Source organism: Hyperolius riggenbachi, chromosome 7 (assembly GCF_040937935.1).
Source record: "Hyperolius riggenbachi isolate aHypRig1 chromosome 7, aHypRig1.pri, whole genome shotgun sequence".
Taxonomy (NCBI): domain Eukaryota; kingdom Metazoa; phylum Chordata; class Amphibia; order Anura; family Hyperoliidae; genus Hyperolius; species Hyperolius riggenbachi.
The window spans coordinates 238,123,220-238,143,553 of record NC_090652.1 but is presented as its reverse complement, the minus strand read 5'-3'; the positions used below and the strand labels follow the sequence as shown (position 1 = coordinate 238,143,553).

The 20,334-nt window shown below is 44.4% G+C and overlaps 1 protein-coding gene across 1 annotated transcript in view; it reads right to left on the bottom strand.

The window, feature by feature from the left end:
- CERKL (ceramide kinase like) overlaps window positions 1–19,892 on the bottom strand; it is a 271,505-nt gene extending 251,613 nt beyond the window's left edge. The window contains exon 1 of the mRNA XM_068245419.1: window positions 19,419–19,892. Coding sequence (XP_068101520.1) covers window positions 19,419–19,863 — 445 coding nt within the window. The 5' untranslated portion in view covers window positions 19,864–19,892. The remainder of the gene's footprint in view (window positions 1–19,418) is intronic.
- Between the last annotated feature and the right edge of the window lie 442 nt (window positions 19,893–20,334).

Below are 20,334 nucleotides of genomic sequence, written 5' to 3'. Positions count from 1 at the left end.
GTTAAAATGGTTTAGGTCACATTATATGAAGAGGATAACTTTTAGGTGGTATTTAAAGCTAATAAATGTTGGTGAGTGCCACACAGATGCAGGAGTGAGCTCCAACGGAGGGGAGAAGCATGTAAGAAGAACACACAACAATGCAATGGAAGAATTCACTGCATGCATTTTACAGGTAGAAAATTTGAATAAAGGGGCACTTTTTAATGGACAAATAGAGGAATCTACATAGTTTATACAAAGCTCTCATCAAGTCTGCCAATAAGCAATTTCAATTATGAAAAGTACAATTTTTTACATTTCTTTAAAGATGATTAAACCTACTGCGCTTACAAATCACCAACACGGTGTTATATCAATAGAATAATTTAATTAGTGCTACAACACTGAATGTGTACAGAGCAGTCATTTTACGTCCCTCTTATGTGCGTACATTCCTGTTATTCAATCGGATTTGATTAACATTTAGCATCAATGCTCTGCAGCCTGCCTGATCAGGTTTCTGGTGACAAACAGCCCAGTCCACATATTGACAATGTTTACCAGCAATAGGCAGCCATGTCCTGGAAAGCAGCTAGCCTTTCAGGCCGGGAATGGAAGGAAGATAAGTCACATGAAACTGCAGACACCACTACAAACCTAACAGATGTTCCAGGGGTCATCTGTGCAAAAACATAAGCATATGTGCAGGAAACGTGACACTATCATGGAATCAGTTGGTGTCTATAATAATGGCACTTCCTTATGGCTATGTGGCAATATATGTATCAAGTACTCAACACATTCTGTCTCAGTATTATGTGCAGAAAAAAAGGCCACGGATAATAGAGGTTTAAGCAATACCTTAATTGCAGAATGGGAGGTACTGGGGAATACTACTACAATGAGATTACCATTCTTTCTCTAATGGTGATTAAGATATCATGTACATGGGTATAACATGATATAAAATAATACAGACTACACCTGAGAATCGCTGGGAACAACTATAAGGGGATGAATATTGTCTCGGGATCCTGGGATGGCTTTTGGGTCATTATAGATCATAGTTATTAGTTCAAAAAATAAGACAGAAAAAAATAAATCATTTCAGTTGTTTGTAGTTATTAGCTATTACAGCACATGCTAGGAGTTTGGATATCTGCGGATCTCCAGGAGTAAAGAGCAGTGGAGCATATACAGGTGTAAACATTACTCCACTTTCGACATCAATATCCGAACGATTCGATCAGCATGCAGGAATTTTTTTTAATCATATTAAAAAAATCCAAATCAAAATTGCATGTAAATATCACATCAAATGCAAAAGAGACCTCACACTTCTTGTCATTGTAGTGAAGAAACATAAATACTCTAAACTCAGCCCCATGAGTGGTTTACTATAGCCTTGTATTTAATATTAATTTCAATCCAATAATATTTCTTCCTTCTGCAGACACTGTGCTTATAAGAAATGGTTTCTCTATCCATTACTTCAGATGAGGTGAAAGTTACTGGACAGAAAGTTGTATAGAATATAAAGGATTTAAAAATCTGACAGAAAAAGGTGGCGGGTTCCACTGTTGGCAAAAACAGGCTGAAGAAATATCCATATCTATTACGGTACTTCAAAAAGTGTAAAGTGCTGGGCAGGTAGTAAGTCACTGGGACTGGGGCAGGTTCCACTGTTGGCAAAAACAGGCAGAAGAAATATCCATATCTATTACGGTACTTCAAAAAGTGTAAAGTGCTGGGCAGGTAGTAGGTCACTGGGACTTCCATCAGTCTGCGCATGCGCGCCATAGTGCACTGCGCTCCGTCCTCTACACTACGTGTATCGCCCTTAATGTGGCCACACACGATACAATAAAATGATCCGATTTTACAGCAGTTAGATAAATATGATCTGATCTCTTGAAAAAAAATCGAAAGCTTTTTTTTTTCATTCGACTGAAAAATCTGATCGGCTTTCCATTTTTTTTTTCTATTTTTATCGATCTGGAATGCTGGAAATGTTTCTAAAAATTGTATGGTGTGTGTTAGATTGTCAATGTATTACTATACACACCCTAGCAATTTTCTCAGAGTTTCCAATCATTTTTCTCATAATTGGGGAAAAATTGAACATAGGTGTGTGGTACATTGGTCATATTTTTGAAATGTTACAATCAGTCATAAAAATGGATTGCAATTCTTAAATTGAACAGATATTTAAAAAAAAATGTATGGTGTGTGGCCACCTATAGACTTCCATTACCCCAATTTCATGCATAAAGCGTGTTGCTTGTGGTAACGTGCAACTGCCCTGCCGCTGGCTTCAATACTTTTGTCGCACCACAACGAACTGCAATAAGTGTGCAAGTCTCCATAGACTTTCAGTGCCTTTACGGCCCCTTGCAGTAAATAGGGTAATGCAACGCAGGAATTACCTGCAAGTGTAAGAGGGCCCTGAAAAATCAGACAATGCAATCTATGCACTTTCTGATATCTCTGCGATCCGCATTATGTTGAAGCAAGAAGTTCTGAATCAGGATATGTTGAGTTTCTGAAAGTGTGGCGTAAATCTCGCAGCTGAAAACAAGGCCTAAGGAGGAAATGCAGAGCATGGTGACATGGGACTAATGCAACCACAATTAAGTCTCCAGCTAGAAGTAAAATCACAAAGGGAGCATATTATAGATCTATGTATGTTTGTTATGTTGAATGATATTTGATATTTAAATTAAGTACCGTACATGACTTTTACATTGTAGTATAGTCAACCTTTAGGGTAGGTCTCCAATATCCACTAGTTCTTGTTGCTCCTTTTCTCTTCTTGGGAACTGCTACTAATTACTTTCAGAAGTATTTTGGCTATTAGCATTTACAATGATTACATAGTACCATCCTTTATTAGTTTTGTTTTTGTTTTTTTTGCTTTTTGCACATTATACACTTCAAAATATGTGGATGAAAATGAGAATGTTTCTGCCTAATTATTCAGAAGGTGTATATGCTTTCAAGATGCAGACAGCTTTACACTTTTGAAGTATGCACGAAGTACAGATTTGCCATTAAATAATACTAATATTTTAAACTGCATGTGAGTAGGCCAAGTCTGAAAGGTTTAAGGAGACAATACATGATACAATAAAATTATTTAATTTTCTAGTTTTTTGATCAAAACAATTGGTTGTTCCAAAAAAAAACAAACAGTTTCTAATTCAACTGAGAAACCAAATCGAATTTCCTCTTTTTTTCAACACAAGTCAATTGGAAGTGGTGCGTATTTCTGATACAATTTTAAAGTGAACCTCTAGATTAAAAATCTACTCAGCAGTACTAAAAAGGTTTGGTGTTTCCCTAACAGTTTCACAGCATCAAAACTTTGTTTTTCTTACCCAAGCCTCATTTTTAGCTGCTCAAAAGAAAACTGCCCTGGCATTTTTCCCCATGATGCTGTGCAAAGCATGATGGGATTTCTGATGTTGTTGTTCTCCTGCTGTTCTGGCGCAAATTTGTTTATTTTTTTTATTTTGAATTTATGATTTTAAACCTAGTGCATGCATCTGGGAGGAGCATGGCCGTTTCTACGGCCGTGCAGGGCGTGCTGCCGCCCGGGGCGCTGCTGGGAGGGGGGCGCCGTGATGGAGGGGGGAGCCGCAGGGAGGGCAGCCGACCTCTCCCTCCCTTCCTCTCCCCGGGCCGCCCTCCGTGCGATCCCCCCTCGGACTGCAGAGTAATGCGCAGGGAAGCGCTGTGCATAACTACTCACCTCACTGGCTCCAAGCGCTGCTCTCTCGCCGCCAGTCTCCTCTCTGCCTACACGCTGATACACACACATGCTGCTAAACAGGAAGCAGCGTGTGTATGTATCCGCGTGTAGGCAGAGAGGAGACTGGCGGTGAGAGAGCAGCGCTTGGAGCCAGCGAGGTGAGTAGTTATGCACAGTGCTTCCCTGCGCATTACTCTGCAGTCCGAGGGGGGATCGCACGGAGGGCGCCCGGGGAGAGGAAGGGAGGGAGAGGTCGGGCTGCCCTCCCCGCGGCTGCGGCTCCCCCCTCCATCATGGGGGGCACCTACCTAACCTGTACTGGGGCAGCTACCTATCTAACCTGTCCTGGGGGGCACCTACCTAATCTAACCTATCCTGGGGGGCACCTACCTAATCTAACCTATACTGGGGGGCACCTACCTAATCTAACCTATACTGGGGGCACCTACCTATCTAACCTATCCTGGGGGGCACCTACCTAATGTAACCTATACTGGGGGCACCTACCTAATGTAACCTATACTGGGGGCACCTACCTAATCTAACCTATACTGGGGGGCACCTACCTATCTAACCTGGGGGGCAGCTATCTAATCTAACCTATACTGAGGGGGCACCTACCTATCCTATACTGGGGGGCACCTACCTATCTAACCTATACTGGGGGGCACCTACCTATCTAACCTAAACTGGGTGGCAACTACCTATCTAACCTATACTGGGGGCACCTACCTATCTAACCTATACTGGGGGGCACCTACCTATCTAACCTATACTGGGGGGGGGGGCAGCTACCTATCTAACCTATAGTGGGAGCATTAACTTATCTAACCTGTATTGGGGGCACCTACCTACCTAGCTAGTCTATACAGGTGACAACAATACTGGCTACCTATATTGGAGGCACCTACCTAACTAACCTATACAGGGGGCATCTACCTATCTAACCTATGCTGGGGGCAACTATTCTGGCTACCTATATTAGAGGCACCCACCTAGCTAACCTGTACTGGGGGCACCTAACTACCGGGGACGCCTGCCTATCTAACCTATACTGTGGGCAACTATACTGGCTACCTATACTGGAGGCACCTACCTGGCTAACCTATACCGGAGGCAACTATACTGGCTCACCTATGCCTGGCTACCTATACTGGGGGGACCTATAGCTGGCTACCTATACTGGGGTACCTATTCTGGGGGAATCTATACTGAGTGCAACTAGACCTGGCTAACCTACACTGCGGGTACCCATACCTTGCTTCAGGGGGGGGGGGGGGGGGGCGCAATTTTTACACCCTCGCCCTGGGTGCATTTTAGCCTAGAAACTGCACTGGGGAGGAGTGATCAGGACACAGGACAGTTGAAACTGTGTCTCATGCTCCCTGTCACCTCCTTTCAACCAAAAATATGGCTGCCCCATGAAATCACAAACATTTGCCTGTTCTTTTAAAACAGAGTGGGTGAGGCTAGATTCACAGTGGGACGTTGCGTTTTGATGCCACGTTAAAGTCGCACCGCAAGCTTACAACGCAACGCGCCCAAAAAGTGGCAACGCAGCGTTACCGTCGCATACAGCAGATACAGTAAAAAATACAGGCAATGAAAAGTATGCTTCTAAGTCATTACTGAGCATGTGCAAACAGTCCAACGCAGCTAATAACGTGTATAACGCACTGCATGCAGTACTTTTACTTAACGTGCAGCGTTAGGCACCAACGCAACGTGTGCACTGTGAACAGGGCATTGATTTTTCATTGCAGTGAGTTATTCTTTGTTAAATGCTGTTTTAACGCCCGACTTTAACGTCCCACTGTGAACTTAGCCTCAGAGATTATATTACCTACTTTAATTAACATAACTAATGTAACTTAATGACAGTATGTTGTTTAGGCTGAAGATCCCCTTTAAAGAAAATTGCATGGTGAAGGATAGATTTTAAACTTCTTGAAAAACCAATCTTATTTTTCATAATTGGGGGAAAACTGAATACATGTGAGTGATAAATTGGTCAGATTTTTCAAATGTTACAATCAATCTAAAAAACGGATTGTATACCACCCATAGGGATTGGCACTAAATGCATTCGGGCAACAGTTTGGATGAGAGTTCTGTACAGACACGTCACTGGTCTAAAGGTTTGTACACACCTCAGATGGAAGTTGTTCAAAATGAATGATGGAAGACAGAGTTGTGTGGTTTGTTATTAGCGATGGCGCGCATACACACTCGGCACTGTAAACTACCAATAAATAATCAGATATTTTGTGCACAGCGCTAGAAGCGGCACTGCTCCTTTTCACGCAGCACACTTCACAGAGGCATCGTTCATGATTTACTGCTTCCTGTACACACTCTTAATTATGAACGACGGTTGGCTGGAGAGCAGAGGCGGGACAAGGTCCTCCAGCACCCAAGGCTGAGACACCAAAGTGCGCCCCTCCATCCCTGCCACCCCAGCCATCACACACTGATTGCTATTGACTTAGAGGTGCCACAGGGCCCACAACCTCCCCAATAACTTAATATCTAGTTATCTGACTTGCAGTCACTGCTATGTATCCCCTTTTCTTCTTTCTTTCTGCTTCAAACACAATTAGGAATGACAGCTGAATGAATTGTGCGCCCCCTCCTACACTGCGCCCTGAGGCTGGAGCCTCTCCAGCCTATGCCTCGGCCCGGCCCTGCCGGAGAGATCGGCCAAAGTGGCTGTGAACTGTTGCTTATCATTGTCTTTTTTCAGTCGTTTCATTTTAATGATAATCTGTTGATCAGTCATTTGTTTTGAATGACCTCCATCTGACGTATGTACGAAGCTTAAAGGGGAACTTCAGCCTAAACAAACATACTGTCATCAAGTTACATTAGTTATGTTAATTAAAATATATAGGTAATATAATCTCGTACCCACCTTGTTTTAAAAGAACAGGCAAATGTTTGTGATTCATGGGGGCTGCCATCTTTGTCATGGGGGCTGCCATCTTTGTGGTTGAAAGGAGGTGACAAGGAGCAGGAGACACAGTTCCAACTGTCCTGTGTCCTGATTACCCCTCCCAGCTGCACACGCTAGGCTTCAGGGATCAGGGAGCGCGCAGTTCGGGACCGCGCATGCAAAATAGTCTCCAACTGGCCACCACAGGCCAGCTTTGAGGGGGTCACGGCTCGCTGGAGAGTCTTGGAAGGATGGCACAGGATGACTCCAGAGGGCTACAAGAAGCGCAAGGTAAGGTAAACTGTTTTTTATTTTTGCTTGGAAATCCATAGCCTCTGTAAAAAGTAGGCCAAAGAGTCGGAGTCTAGGAGTCGGAGCAATTTTGGGTACCTGGAGCCGGAGTCGGTGGATTCAATGAACTAAGGAGTCGGGAGTCGGATGATTTTTGTACCGACTCCACAGCCCTGCATGCAGCATTTATTTACTTCGCACTGAGTGCAAACATGCTCAAAATGCTGCATGTCCGGCAAATGCGATTACCCCTAATCGCAATCACACTAATGAATTCCCCCTCACTCACTTACATAGGCAAAGCACTTTTGGGAATGGCCAGCGATTGTGGGCGATCCCAAAACGCTGCCAAAAACACCGTAGCGGGTTCCTACCCTGAAAGATTTCTGGTCTCCCATGCTCTGGGAGGTGGGGGGCTACACACCAATATACAGCAATATATAGCTATAGGAAGGGTTTCTGATGCTGAAACAAGGATATCTAACATTAAAGTGGATATCCTGAATAATTTACTGCACTCTACTATATGTCACTACAGTGCCTGCTTTTTGCACTGTTTTATTGAATAAGTTAAATATTTCACAATGTAAAACAAATGTCTATAAACACCCAGCTGTCTTTGCCTTTAAAAATGTTGGCAATTAAAGGGACGGAATGCCAAATCCACATCATCACAAATAATCTGTAGACACCGGCAGATAACACACACACAGGTGCAAACATATGGCGACACAAATTTTTAAAGTTTGCTATTCAACATGGAGGACGAGTCAAAAGCCTGTACAGCCAGGAAGAGGATAAACAAATAATATTTACAAAGCATTTTATTCTACAGAGTTCACTCGTAAACTTAGAGTTTGTCAGAATTGTGGATTTAAACTTTCATCGAGAATCTGTTAAATTACAGTAAAGTTTGATTTTTTTTTCTTCTCCCTTCTGAACAAAAGAATAACAGTAGCAGATGTGCAGAGGGCTTAATGTACTTTAGATAACTGAAGGTTGACGGCGAGGCAATATAAATGGTCAAAGTGCTCTATAAAGATGGCAGGTGCACGGTATATAGTATGCGTTAACCCACTATCATTTCAGCCAGGCCACAGATACATTTACTTAGCTACCTGAAGCCTTAGCAGCACACTCTCAAGCTTCTGATATATTGTATCTAGAATGGTAAGATGCATTAGCCTTACATAGAAGTATATCTATAGGATATAGGAGAAGCATAACATATAAGTGAATATATAAAACTAAAGGTGGCCATACATGGTACAATTTTTAGTAGATAATTTAGTTCGATTATTCCATTAGATCGAATATAAAGATTTTTCCAGCATGTCCGATCATTTTTCCCAAAAAAACGGGATAATCGTTCGAATTTCTTGATCGAAAAAAAAAATATTTTCAACTTTCAATCAATTTGATCATTTAGATCAAATAAACGGGAAAATCGAACGTTTTTATTGTACCGTGTATGGCCACCATAAGGGTGGCCATACATGGTACAATTTTTCATTTTTTTTCGATTAGATAATTTAGTTCGATTATTCCGTTAGATCGAATATAAAGATTTTTCCATCATGTTGGATCTAATTTTTCTCGAAAAAACTGGATAATCATTCAAATTTCTTGATCGAAAAAAAAATATTTTCAACTTTCATTCGATTCGATCATTTAGATCGAATAAACGGGATAATCGAACGTTTTTATTGTACCATGTATGGCCACCATAATGTTTTAAACAGATCTATGCAACTCAGTTAGTATATTCTAATTAAGTGTGCAGCCTTGTTTCCTCTCTCTATTTTTTTGTTTATTATTATTATTTTGGTCTCCGGATATCAAACAAATGAGGACCTGAAAAAAAAGAATGAATCTGTGTTGCTCATGTCCAAAAAGAGCAATGGTACACTAACACCCATACCATTGGCATAGCTAAGGCGCTATGGGCCCCAGTGCAAGTTTTACATTGGGCCCCCCCAAGCGCTGTATACATAACAATTGATACGGCGCAACAAAACCTGCCAATGGCAGCTACAGTGTCAGAGGTGCAAGACAGGGCAGCTTATTAATCATTATCACCATTCAAAGCATTTACAAAAGTGATCATTACAAGCACAGGACCAATAAATAGCTAATACTGTGGTTGAGGGAGGGCCCCAGTGCAGACGCAAACTTTGCACCCCCTATTGCTATGCCAGTGACCAATACATACTATGCGTATGGTCCAGTCTGGGTCTATCCCCAAGAAGATGGACCCCTTTGACCCCCACACAATCTAAACTAGATATCAAGAAGAGTAGGGATCTGTGTTCTCTGTGTTGCTCTGGGTCCTCAGTTACCCACAGAACTCAAGAGACTACTACCTAATCCTATGATTGACCCCAAGGGTCTGACCTCAAAACTGAACTAGCTTCCCTATAGGTTAGGGTGGGGAAGGACTGTTCACAACATTGACCTTGCTACTGTTGATACGTAAATTCCCAAAAGCCTCAGATGATGATATTAAAGGGGAACTGAAGACAGAGTTATATGGAGGCTGCCATGTTTATTTCCTTTTAAGCAATACCAGTTGCCTGGCAGCCCTGCTGATCCTCTGCCTCTAACACTATTAGCCATAGCCCCTGAACAAGCATGCAACAGATCAGGTGTTTCAGACTTTAAAGTCATATCTGACAAGACTAGCTGCATGCTTGTTTCTGGTGTTATTCAGATACTACTGGAGAGAAATAGACCAACAGGGCTGCCAGGCAACTGGTATTGATTAAAAGGAAATAAATATGGCAGCCTCCGTATACCTCTTACTTCAGTTCCCCTTTAAGCTAAGCAGCAGACAAGTAGGAGGCGTTGAACATAGTGCTCATTCACTGTTGATCATTTAGGCTTTGTTCGCATCTACAATCGAAATCGCTGACGGCAGGGATTTTCGATTTTTTAGCGTTTTCCCCCCTCCTGGCGCTCCACTGCGCGGTACGATTTTGTGCAAAAGCTTTTGTAAGCGCTTTTGCAGAGCGATTCCGTTTTTTCACTTTCTAACGTCAGGAAGTGAATGTTTTGACCCAGAAAATTATAAATACAATGTAGTTATTCTTAAAAACTCGAACGCAATCACCAAATAAAACAAAAACGATTTGTGAGCATTTTGCGTTTTTCCTATACCTTCCATTGTAGCAAAATCGACCCCGAAAATGGTACTTGCAGCGCTTTTGTGAACGGAAAGTAGACGAAACACACTAATATGGACAATCCCATAAGGATTCATTGCACAAAGTATTTTAGGGCGACGGCGTTTTTCAATGTCGCCAGCACTCAAAAACAGCGCAAAACACCCTAGGTGTGGACACGCCCTTAATGATCTGGCACAGATAACTAAACAGCATTGTGGGACACCTGGACTTATGCTAGATTTTTTTGCTCATGGTTACTAAAAAAAAATCATGTCAGCTGAGGAAAATATAGCCCCTGTATATAGCTCTAGTGGTAACTAGAAGGAAATGTACCAAACAATTCTCCAAGTTCCTTAGAACTTTCCAACGAGGACCTTTTGCAGTTCAATACTGATCGTTTTCCGCAGGGCCAGATTAACATCTTAATTATTATTATTAAGTATGTGTATATTTATATCTTAAGCGCCAATGAACATAGGAGATCTGATGTATTAAACGCCACTCCTTGGCTAACGGCTTACCCTAGGTCCCAACCCCTTTTTTAACCTTAAAGTGAACCTCCAGACTAAAAATCTACTCAGCAGCACTGAAAAGGCTTGGTGTTTCTTTAACAGGTTCACAGCATCAGAACTTTGTTTTTCATACCGAAGCCTGATTTTTAGCTGCTTAGAAGCTAAGCTCTGCCTCATCAAAGAAAACTGCCTGGGCATTTTTCCCCTGATGCTGTGCAAAGCATGATGGGATTTCTGACGTTGTTCTCATTGCCTAGCAGCTGGGAGGGGTGATCAGGACACAGGACAGTTGGAATTGTGTCTCATGCTCTCTGTCACCTCCTTTCAACCAAAAAGATGGCTGCCCTCCTTGAATGAAATCACAAACCTTTGCCTGTTCTTTTAATACAGGGTGGGAAAGAGATTATATTACCTATCTATTTTAATTAACATAACTAATGTAACTTAATGACAGTATGTTTGTTTAGGCTGAAGTTCCTCTTTAAGTGTACAACCACAGAAGCAAAAGAATATTAGAGCATCTCCTTATAAAAATGTGAATTGGCAGTGCTCTAGCTGTGTAGCACCACCACTGCCCTTTTTACATTCTGAAATTTATCACAGATAACATTTTTAATAACAGCTTGTTTCCAACTGTCAAGCAAGCATCTCCCTCTGTGCCTAGAACTCTCAGTAAACAAACGTCAGGTGATCTCTGCAGAATGTTAGCTGATCTCTGCGGAATGTTCATTTACTGAGAGTTCTATGAAGAAGATACTGCTTGCTTGGCAGCTGGAAACAAGCCATTATTTTCCACAATGCAACAAGGTTCACAGACAGAAAACTGTTAGGGCCATGGCTCTGACATCACACTGTGGGAGGGGTTTTGTTACAACGATATCAGCCAAACAGATGTCCCTGATGATCTATTCGAGAGTAAAATATTTCTCATGGGCTTCTGATTGGGATAAAGTTCAATCCTGGGTTAAAGTTCCTCTTTAACTATTCCTACCTACAGCATTCAATTTGTATTGCAGGTACAAGACAGCCATCAACTGTATGTTTTTGCTGCATTTTCTGAATGTACCCTGTTCAACAATGTACAATAATACTAATAAAGCAGTCTTTATCTGCTGAACGCGGCTGGTCTTGTAATTGTTTAGTAGCTGGTATGACCAGCAGTCACACAGCACATATGGGGATGTATGTGCTAACAGACTCAGCAATATCTCCAGCCATTACTCTCAGCTTCCGACATACTATTCCATTACAAAGCCCTGCTTCACAAAATGACAGATGTCTTAGTTTAGGTATCCAAAACAGACTAAGAGTATCTATTTCAATCACATCTGTTCACAGAGAGCCGGAGCAGAAGAGGATATACACTCAGAATTAATTATGTTTCAGGATCTTTCTGTCTTTGTTATGGCATTTTAGAGCATGCTACCCTGGTCGGTCTGACTGCTATTGTTTAGCTATTAAAGAAAAAAAGGCTGGGGGCTTTCATTTAGTTCACAAAGACTAGACAGAAAGCAATCTAGTCTGTGCACAGGAATATGAATTCAGCAGGAAAACAACGGATCATGCAGTATTAATGACCCACAATATGAAGGTACAGGAGGAGTAATATCAGCTTATGGACAAAAGTCATGGGAAAGCATATAGTATAAATACAGTGGCTTGCAAAAGTATTCAGCCCCCTTGAAGTTTCCCACATTTTGTCATATTACTGCCACAAACATGAATCAATTTTATTGGAATTCCACATGAAAGACCAACACAAAGTGGTGTACACATGAGAAGTGCAACGAAAATCATACATGATTCCAGACATTTTTTACAAATAAATAACTGCAAAGTGGTGTGTGCATAATTATTCGTCCCCCTTTGATCTGAGTGCAGTCAGTTGCCTATAGACATTGCCTGATGAGTGCTAATGACTAAATAGAGCGCACCTGTGTGTAGTCTAATGTCAGTACAAATACAGCTGCTCTGTGAGGGTCTCAGAGGTTGTTTAAAGCTACATACTCACGGGGGACAATTGTCCCTCGTTGCATGCGCGCATGCGAACAGGGAGCGACAGCTGTCCACACGTCTTGCCAGAAAGGCAGAGACGCGGCGGAAGCTGTTTGTGAATGGAGCATCCCCCGGCCGGATGCTCCATTCACTCGCGTAGGTCTCCTGTCGGTAGCCCGCGTACTCACGCGGGACTAGCGACAGTTCCGGCGAAGTTGCGGCGACAGCTGTAGCCGGCGATTGAACATGTCAATCGCCTGGCGACAGCTCCGACGGGCGACGGTTCAGGGCGCGCGCGTCATACACACAGGCGACCTGTCGCCGCAACACGCGCGTGCCACGTGGTTGCGGCGACGGCCGTACCCCGTGTGTATGGGCCTTTAGAGAATATTGGGAGCAACAACACCGTGAAGTCCAAAGAACACACAAGACAGGTCAGGTATCAAGTTATTGAGAAATTTAAAGCAGGCTTAGGCTACAAAAAGATTTCCAAAGCCTTGAACATCCCACGGAGCACTGTTCAAGCGATCATTCAGAAATGGAAGGAGTATGGCACAACTGTAAACCTACCAAGACAAGGCCATCCACCTAAACTCACAGGCCGAACAAGGAGAGCGCTGATCAGAAATGCAGTCAAGAGGCCCATGGTGACTCTGGACGAGCTGCAGAGATCTACAGCTCAGGTGGGAGAGACTGTCCATAGGACAACTATTAGTCATGACTCATGCACTGTACAAAGTTGGCCTTTATGAAAGAGTGGCAAGAAGAAAGGCATTGTTAACAGAAAGCATAAGAAGTCCCGTTTGCAGTTTGCCACAAGCCATGTGGGGGACACAGCAACCATGTGGAAGAAGGTGCTCTGGTCAGATGAGACCAAAATTGAACTTTTTGGCCAAAATGCAAAATGCTATTAGTGGCAGAAAACTAACACTGCACATCACTCTGAACACACCATCCCCACTGTCAAATATGGTGGTGGCAGCATCATGGCAGACTGGGGCGAAGGTTCACCTTCCAGCAGGACAACGACCCTAAACATAAAGCCAGGGCAACAATGGAATGGTTTAAAACAAAACATATCCATGTGTTAGAATGGCCCAGTCAAAGTCCAGATCTAAATCGAATCAAGAATCTGTGGCAAGATCGGAAAACTGCTCACAAACGCTGTCCATCTAATCTGAATGAGCTGGAGCGGTTTTGCAAAGAAGAATGGGCAAGGATTTCAGTACCTAGATGTGCAAAGCTGGTAGAGACATACCCTAAAAGACTGGCAGCTGTAATTGCAGCAAAGGGTGGTTCTACAAAGTATTGACTGAGGGGGACGAATAATTACGCACACTCCACTTTGCATTTATTGATTTGTAAAAAATGTTTGAAATGATGTATGATTTTCGATCCACTTCTCACATGTACACCACTTTGTATTGGTCTTTCACGTGGAATTCCAATAAAATTGATTCATGTTTGTGGCAGTAATGTGACAAAATGTGGGAAACTTCAAGGGGGCCGAATACTTTTGCAACCCACTGTATCTATGGAAGGTAAAAACTCCATTTCACAAAGGGACTGCCATACATTTCTCGATTTTTCCCATTGATATCTGGCCTATTCGATCACTCTGAAAAACAAATGACGTGGCCGGCATTATCGTTTGATAGATTTGTGGCCAAAATCGACTAATTCAGTCAATCGCTCTGGAAGATTTTGATTGTGGGTGGGGCAGGAGTACTGTGGTTTGGTAGATTTTAAAAGATTTCATGCTGAAACCTATGGCTAACATGTGGCAGTAATAGATCCTTCTCAGATCAGATTTGAATCTGACGGTCACCTATAAGCGTATGACCATCTTTAGCCCTCTTGCACTCTACCGAGCAAGCCGCTTGCAAGTGCCATGCAAGTCTATGGAGACTGGCATAGTTTACGCAATATGAAGCAGTGTACCGGAAGCCTCCAAATCACAGCAATGCCAACGCAAAGGCTGCAGCGCGTTACAGCATGACCCTTGCTTACTGCATGGATTATGCAGCAATGGTAGTCAATAGGCGACACAGCAGGTGTGCATGACGGGAGCGCAGTGCGATGCAGCACACGTACGCTGACCAACAGGAACCCCAGTGATGTACTTCCAGCCCAGCAAGGAGTACGTCACTGAGCGGGGGCTGCACTAAGCATATATGCATATGACCCTGTCGCCGCACCGTCACATGAAGGCTGATTTCTACTACTCTTAGGTGTGCAACCAGACTCAGGGCCCGTTCTCACTTAAGCTAGAATCGCGGGATTCCCGCTCAATTCCCACTCAAGGCAAACCGCTAGCGTTTTTTAAAAAACTGCTACAACATGTAACACATGGCCGTGTTCTCACTGCCGCGTTTGCGGTTAGCGTTAACCGCAAACGTGTTACATGCAGCGGTTTGCCGGCGATTTGCGATTAGCGATTAGCATGCATAGCACCGCTAATCGCGATCAGTGTCCAGTAATTTTCCCACGTTAATCGGGGGAAAATCACTCCCGCAAAACGCCGGCGGTTTTAGATATGAATGGACCCTTACGGAACATGAAGAAAAAAGCAGGACCAGGATAGTGGCAAGTCACAATAAATTAAACATAACTGTTAACGAGGAACTCCAGTGAAAATAATGTAATAAAAAAAAAATAAAAAAATAATAAAATAATTCTGTATAAATGAGTTAGTCAGTGTTTGCCCATTGTAAAATCTTTCCTCTCCCCGATTTACCATTATATACTTTTGCAAACCACTGTACATGTGAATACAAAATTATTTTATTTGTGGTAAGATTGTGGTATTTGTGGTAAGATTGTGGTAAGATTTTCTAGTGGGTATACATTTACTAAATAATGCATACAGTACATGAATATTGTGAAAAAAAAAACAATTTTATTCATTACCGTAGGTTTTCTACAGTGTAAGTGAGTCTGAAGCGATTAGTATAAAAAAAAAAAAAAAAAAGAAGAAAACATATACTCACCTAAGGAGAGGGAAGCCTCTGGGCCCTATAGAGCCTTCCCATTCCTCTCCTGGTCCATTTGTTTCACCAAAGGCTCCTCCATACGAATCTCCCCCCGCTGGAGGCTTTGGAAGTCTTCAGGAGCCCGAGCGGTCCAAAAGACGAGCGGCTCCATACTGCGCATGCACGAGAGAGCGTGCTCACACATGTGCAGTACGGAACACCTGTCTTTGGGAGTACTAGTGCTCCTGAAGATTTCCGAAGCTTACCACAACGACAGAGATGGAACGCAGTGACTGTAGGAGGAACGGGGGGGCTCTATAGGACCCAGAGCCTTCCTTCTCCTCAGGTATCTGTTTTTTTGGGGCAGGGGAGTTCAGAATTGCTTGAGACTCCCTTTAAAGTACCTCTTTGATGGAAATCTGTACAGTGTTTTCACAGGATGTGGATGGTCAGAGAGGTGCACTCATCTACTCCTAAACAGCATAACTGACAAAAGCAAGGGTAGGTACTTCAACACGTTGTATAACATGAAACTGAAAAACTGAATAGGAATTACTCAAGTTAGTATTGTTTATTGTTACTATCAACAGTTACCTATCAAACAATTTCTGAAGAGTCTTTGGAAACCAGTGAAATAACTTCCTCCTTAACCTAACGGTGTAAATGACCAAACTACAGTTTCCAGGTAACAGGGTTATGCCTGCAGATTGGGTTCTATAATTATCTCTCCAACTGTAATAAGGGTTTCTAAAGTTTACTTGAGAAATAAACTATGTGCAAGGGCTTAAAGCAAAACCAGTTATGCTTTGCTGGAGAATGTTTCTAGGCCATTACTGAGTTAAACAGAACTTAGAAATAATTAACCATTTTCAGTGAGGAAGCAAGATTATAAACCTAGTCTGGACAAAAAAAAAAAAAAGAAAAAACCTAATTAAAGCATGCCTGAATTGGTACAAAAAAAATGACTTTTTACTTACCTGGAGCTTCTACCAGCCCCATAGTCTTTGAGGCCCCTCGGTGCCTTCTTGGTCCCCGCCGGTGTACCCCTGTCGCTCAACGTTAAGATCTCCAACCCCGCTGGGTCGCAGCTACAGCGCATACACTGTCCCCTCCGCACATGCATGGTTACATTCTTTGCAAGAATGCTCCTGACTGAGGGTGCACGATCAGAGGTGCATAAAAGTTTGTGATCTCTTAAAATGTTTCTATATTTTTAAATGAATGTGCCCTAAAACAATATCAAATTTTCAATCAAGTCCTAAAAGTACATGTAGAAAACCCAATTAAGCAGATTACAAAATGGGAGCCATCCCTGGCCTTTCAGGTAGGGAAGGTGGAGAGATCTTGGCCAGGGCTCTCTGATGATCATGGGGCACATACTTGGGAATTCAGGGTGAATGGATGGGGCAAATACCTAGAAATGTAGGGAGAATGGATGGGGTACATACCTGGGGAATGCAGGGTGAATGGATGGATACATACCTGGGAGAAGGCAGGGTGAATGGAGGACATACTTGGCAATTCAGGATGAATGGATGGATGGAGGGCATACCTGGGCCCTCAAGGTGAACAAATGGGAGCAATATGAGGGCTCTTGGGTAAATAAATGGGCTCTCAGGATGATCTGGTAAGGGAAATACCTGGTCTCTTGGGGTAAATGGAAAGAAGCATCCCTGAATTGTAGACATACTTGGACTCTCAAGGCGAATAGATGGAACAAAATACATGGGCTTTTAGGGCAAATGAGTTGGCAATATCCCTGGGCTCCGAGGGTGAATGGATAGGGTTCATACCTGAAGGACAATTGGTAGTAGGCATGCCTGGGCTCTTGGGGTGAATAAATGGGTCACATACATGAGCTCTCTAGGTCAATAATTAGTGAAGTATCTGGGGCTTTAAAAGTATCATACCCAGGGTCTCGGGAAGAATGATTAGGGGTCACATACCTTGTCTCTCAGGTGAATGCTAGGGGTCATATACCTGGGCTTTCGGGGTGAATGATAGGGGTAACATACCTGGGCTCTCAGGGTGAATGATAGGGGTGACATATCTGGACTCTTGGGGTAAATGTTTGGGGTCACATACCTGGGCTCTCAGGGGGAGAATGATTAGGGGTCACATACCTGGGCTCTCAGGGTGAGTAATTAGGGGTCACATACCTGGGCTCTCGGGGAGAATGGGGGTCACATACCTGGGCTGTGGAGTGAGTAATTAGGGGTCACATACCTGGGCTCTCTGGGGTCAATGATTAGAGGTCACATACCTGGGCTCTCTGGGGTCAATGATTATGGGGTCACATACCTGGGCTCTCTGGGGTCAATGATTAGGGCTCACATACCTGGGCTCTCTGGGGTCAATGATTAGGGCTCACATACCTGGGCTCTCGGGGTCAATGATTAGGGGTCACATACCTGGGCTCTCGGGTCAATGATTAGGGGTCACATACCTGGGCTCTCTGGGTCAATGATTAGGGGTCACATACCTGGGCTCTCGGGGTGAGTAATTAGGGGTCACATACCTGGGCTCTCGGGGTCAATGAATAGGGGTCACATACCTGGGCTCTCTGTGGTCAGTGATTAGGGGTCACATACCTGGGCTCTCGGGGTGAGTAATTAGGGGTCACATACCTGGGCTCTCGGGGTCAATGATTAGGGGTCACATACGTGGGCTCTCGGTGTTAGTAATTAGGGGTCACATGCCTGGGCTCTCGGGGTCAATGATTAGGGGTCACATACCTGGGCTCTCTGTGGTCAGTGATTAGGGGTCACATACCTGGGCTCTCTGTGGTCAGTGATTAGGGGTCACATACCTGGGCTCTCGGGGTGAGTAATTAGGGGTCACATACCTGGGCTCTCGGGGTCAATGATTAGGGGTCACATACGTGGGCTCTCGGTGTTAGTAATTAGGGGTCACATGCCTGGGCTCTCGGGGTCAGTGATTAGGGGTCACATACCTGGGCTCTCGGGGTCAATGATTAGGGGTCACATACGTGGGCTCTCAGTGTTAGTAATTAGGGATCACATACCTGGGCTCTCGGGGTGAATGATTAGGGGTCACATACCTGGGCTCTCGGGGTGAGTAATTAGGGGTCACATACCTGGGCTCTCGGGGTCAATGAATAGGGGTCACATACCTGGGCTCTCTGTGGTCAGTGATTAGGGGTCACATACCTGGGCTCTCGGGGTGAGTAATTAGGGGTCACATACGTGGGCTCTCGGTGTTAGTAATTAGGGGTCACATGCCTGGGCTCTCGGGGTCAATGATTAGGGGTCACATACCTGGGCTCTCTGTGGTCAGTGATTAGGGGTCACATACCTGGGCTCTCGGGGTGAGTAATTAGGGGTCACATACCTGGGCTCTCGGGGTCAATGATTAGGGGTCACATACGTGGGCTCTCGGTGTTAGTAATTAGGGGTCACATGCCTGGGCTCTCGGGGTCAGTGATTAGGGGTCACATACCTGGGCTCTCGGGGTCAATGATTAGGGGTCACATACGTGGGCTCTCGGTGTTAGTAATTAGGGGTCACATGCCTGGGCTCTCGGGGTCAGTAATTAGGGATCACATACCTGGGCTCTCGGGGTGAATGATTAGGGGTCACATACCTGGGCTCTCGGGGTCAGTGATTAGGGGTCACATACCTGGGCTCTCGGGGTCAATGATTAGGGGTCACATACGTGGGCTCTCGGTGTTAGTAATTAGGGGTCACATGCCTGGGCTCTCGGGGTCAGTGATTAGGGGTCACATACCTGGGCTCTCGGGGTCAATGATTAGGGGTCACATACGTGGGCTCTCGGGGTCAGTGATTAGGGGTCACATACCTGGGCTCTCGGGGTGAATGGGGCTCCACAATAGCTGCTCTCCAGTCAGGCACACATCACAGCTCCTCTTGTTGATCTGGAAGATGCCCCGCAGCACAGAGCTCTGCCGCCCGTAGTCCCGCGATTGCCTGGCACTGTATGCCCCCAGAGATCGCTCGTCCGGATCGCTGAATCCCCGGGCCCCGGAGCGCTCACTGCCCGAGCTCCACTCCTCGCAGCGGTCACTGAGCTGCTGCGGCACCGAGGCGGGTCTCCTCCAGTGTGCGGGACTCTCCGGCTCCAGGCACTCGTCCCCGCCGTCACTCCAGGCACTCACACGCCGGTACACGCCGGGCAGCCGCAGGGTCTCCCCCATGCCGTCACTTCGGGACGTGCGAAGTTGGGGACACAGGTGGTTGCCGAGGCCTTGGCTGCCAAGGAAACCATCGGGCACGCGCGACGCCATCTCTAGGTATCGCCAGGAGCGCTCATCTGAGTGCACGTGGACGCGCATGGAGTCTCTGCAGCTCAATAATCCGGGTGATGATACAGAATCTGACGTCACAGGCGGTCACTTTGTTATTGAAGAGTTCATTCAGAGGCGCTGTGCTGTTATGTCACTTCACCATGAAATTCCGGAGGGCAATCTAGTAAATATGTATTGTTGCGTACTATAATTTAAAGGAGGGCTCTGTAGTGTTGGCGGATTGGGATGGGAGTAGCAATTGTACTTTTTTTTTTAATGTCCTACAAAAAATAACACCTGCATTTTTTTTAGTAATCCTTCTACTGATACTGTCTAGCCAATTGGTTTCTGCATTTTACCTAAATTAGGTGGAAAGATGAGAAATTGATTGGTTACAGCCAGCCATACGCCATATTACTGTGTTTTCAATTAGCGCCGCGATCAACATCGCAGTCAGGCATCACTAAGTGC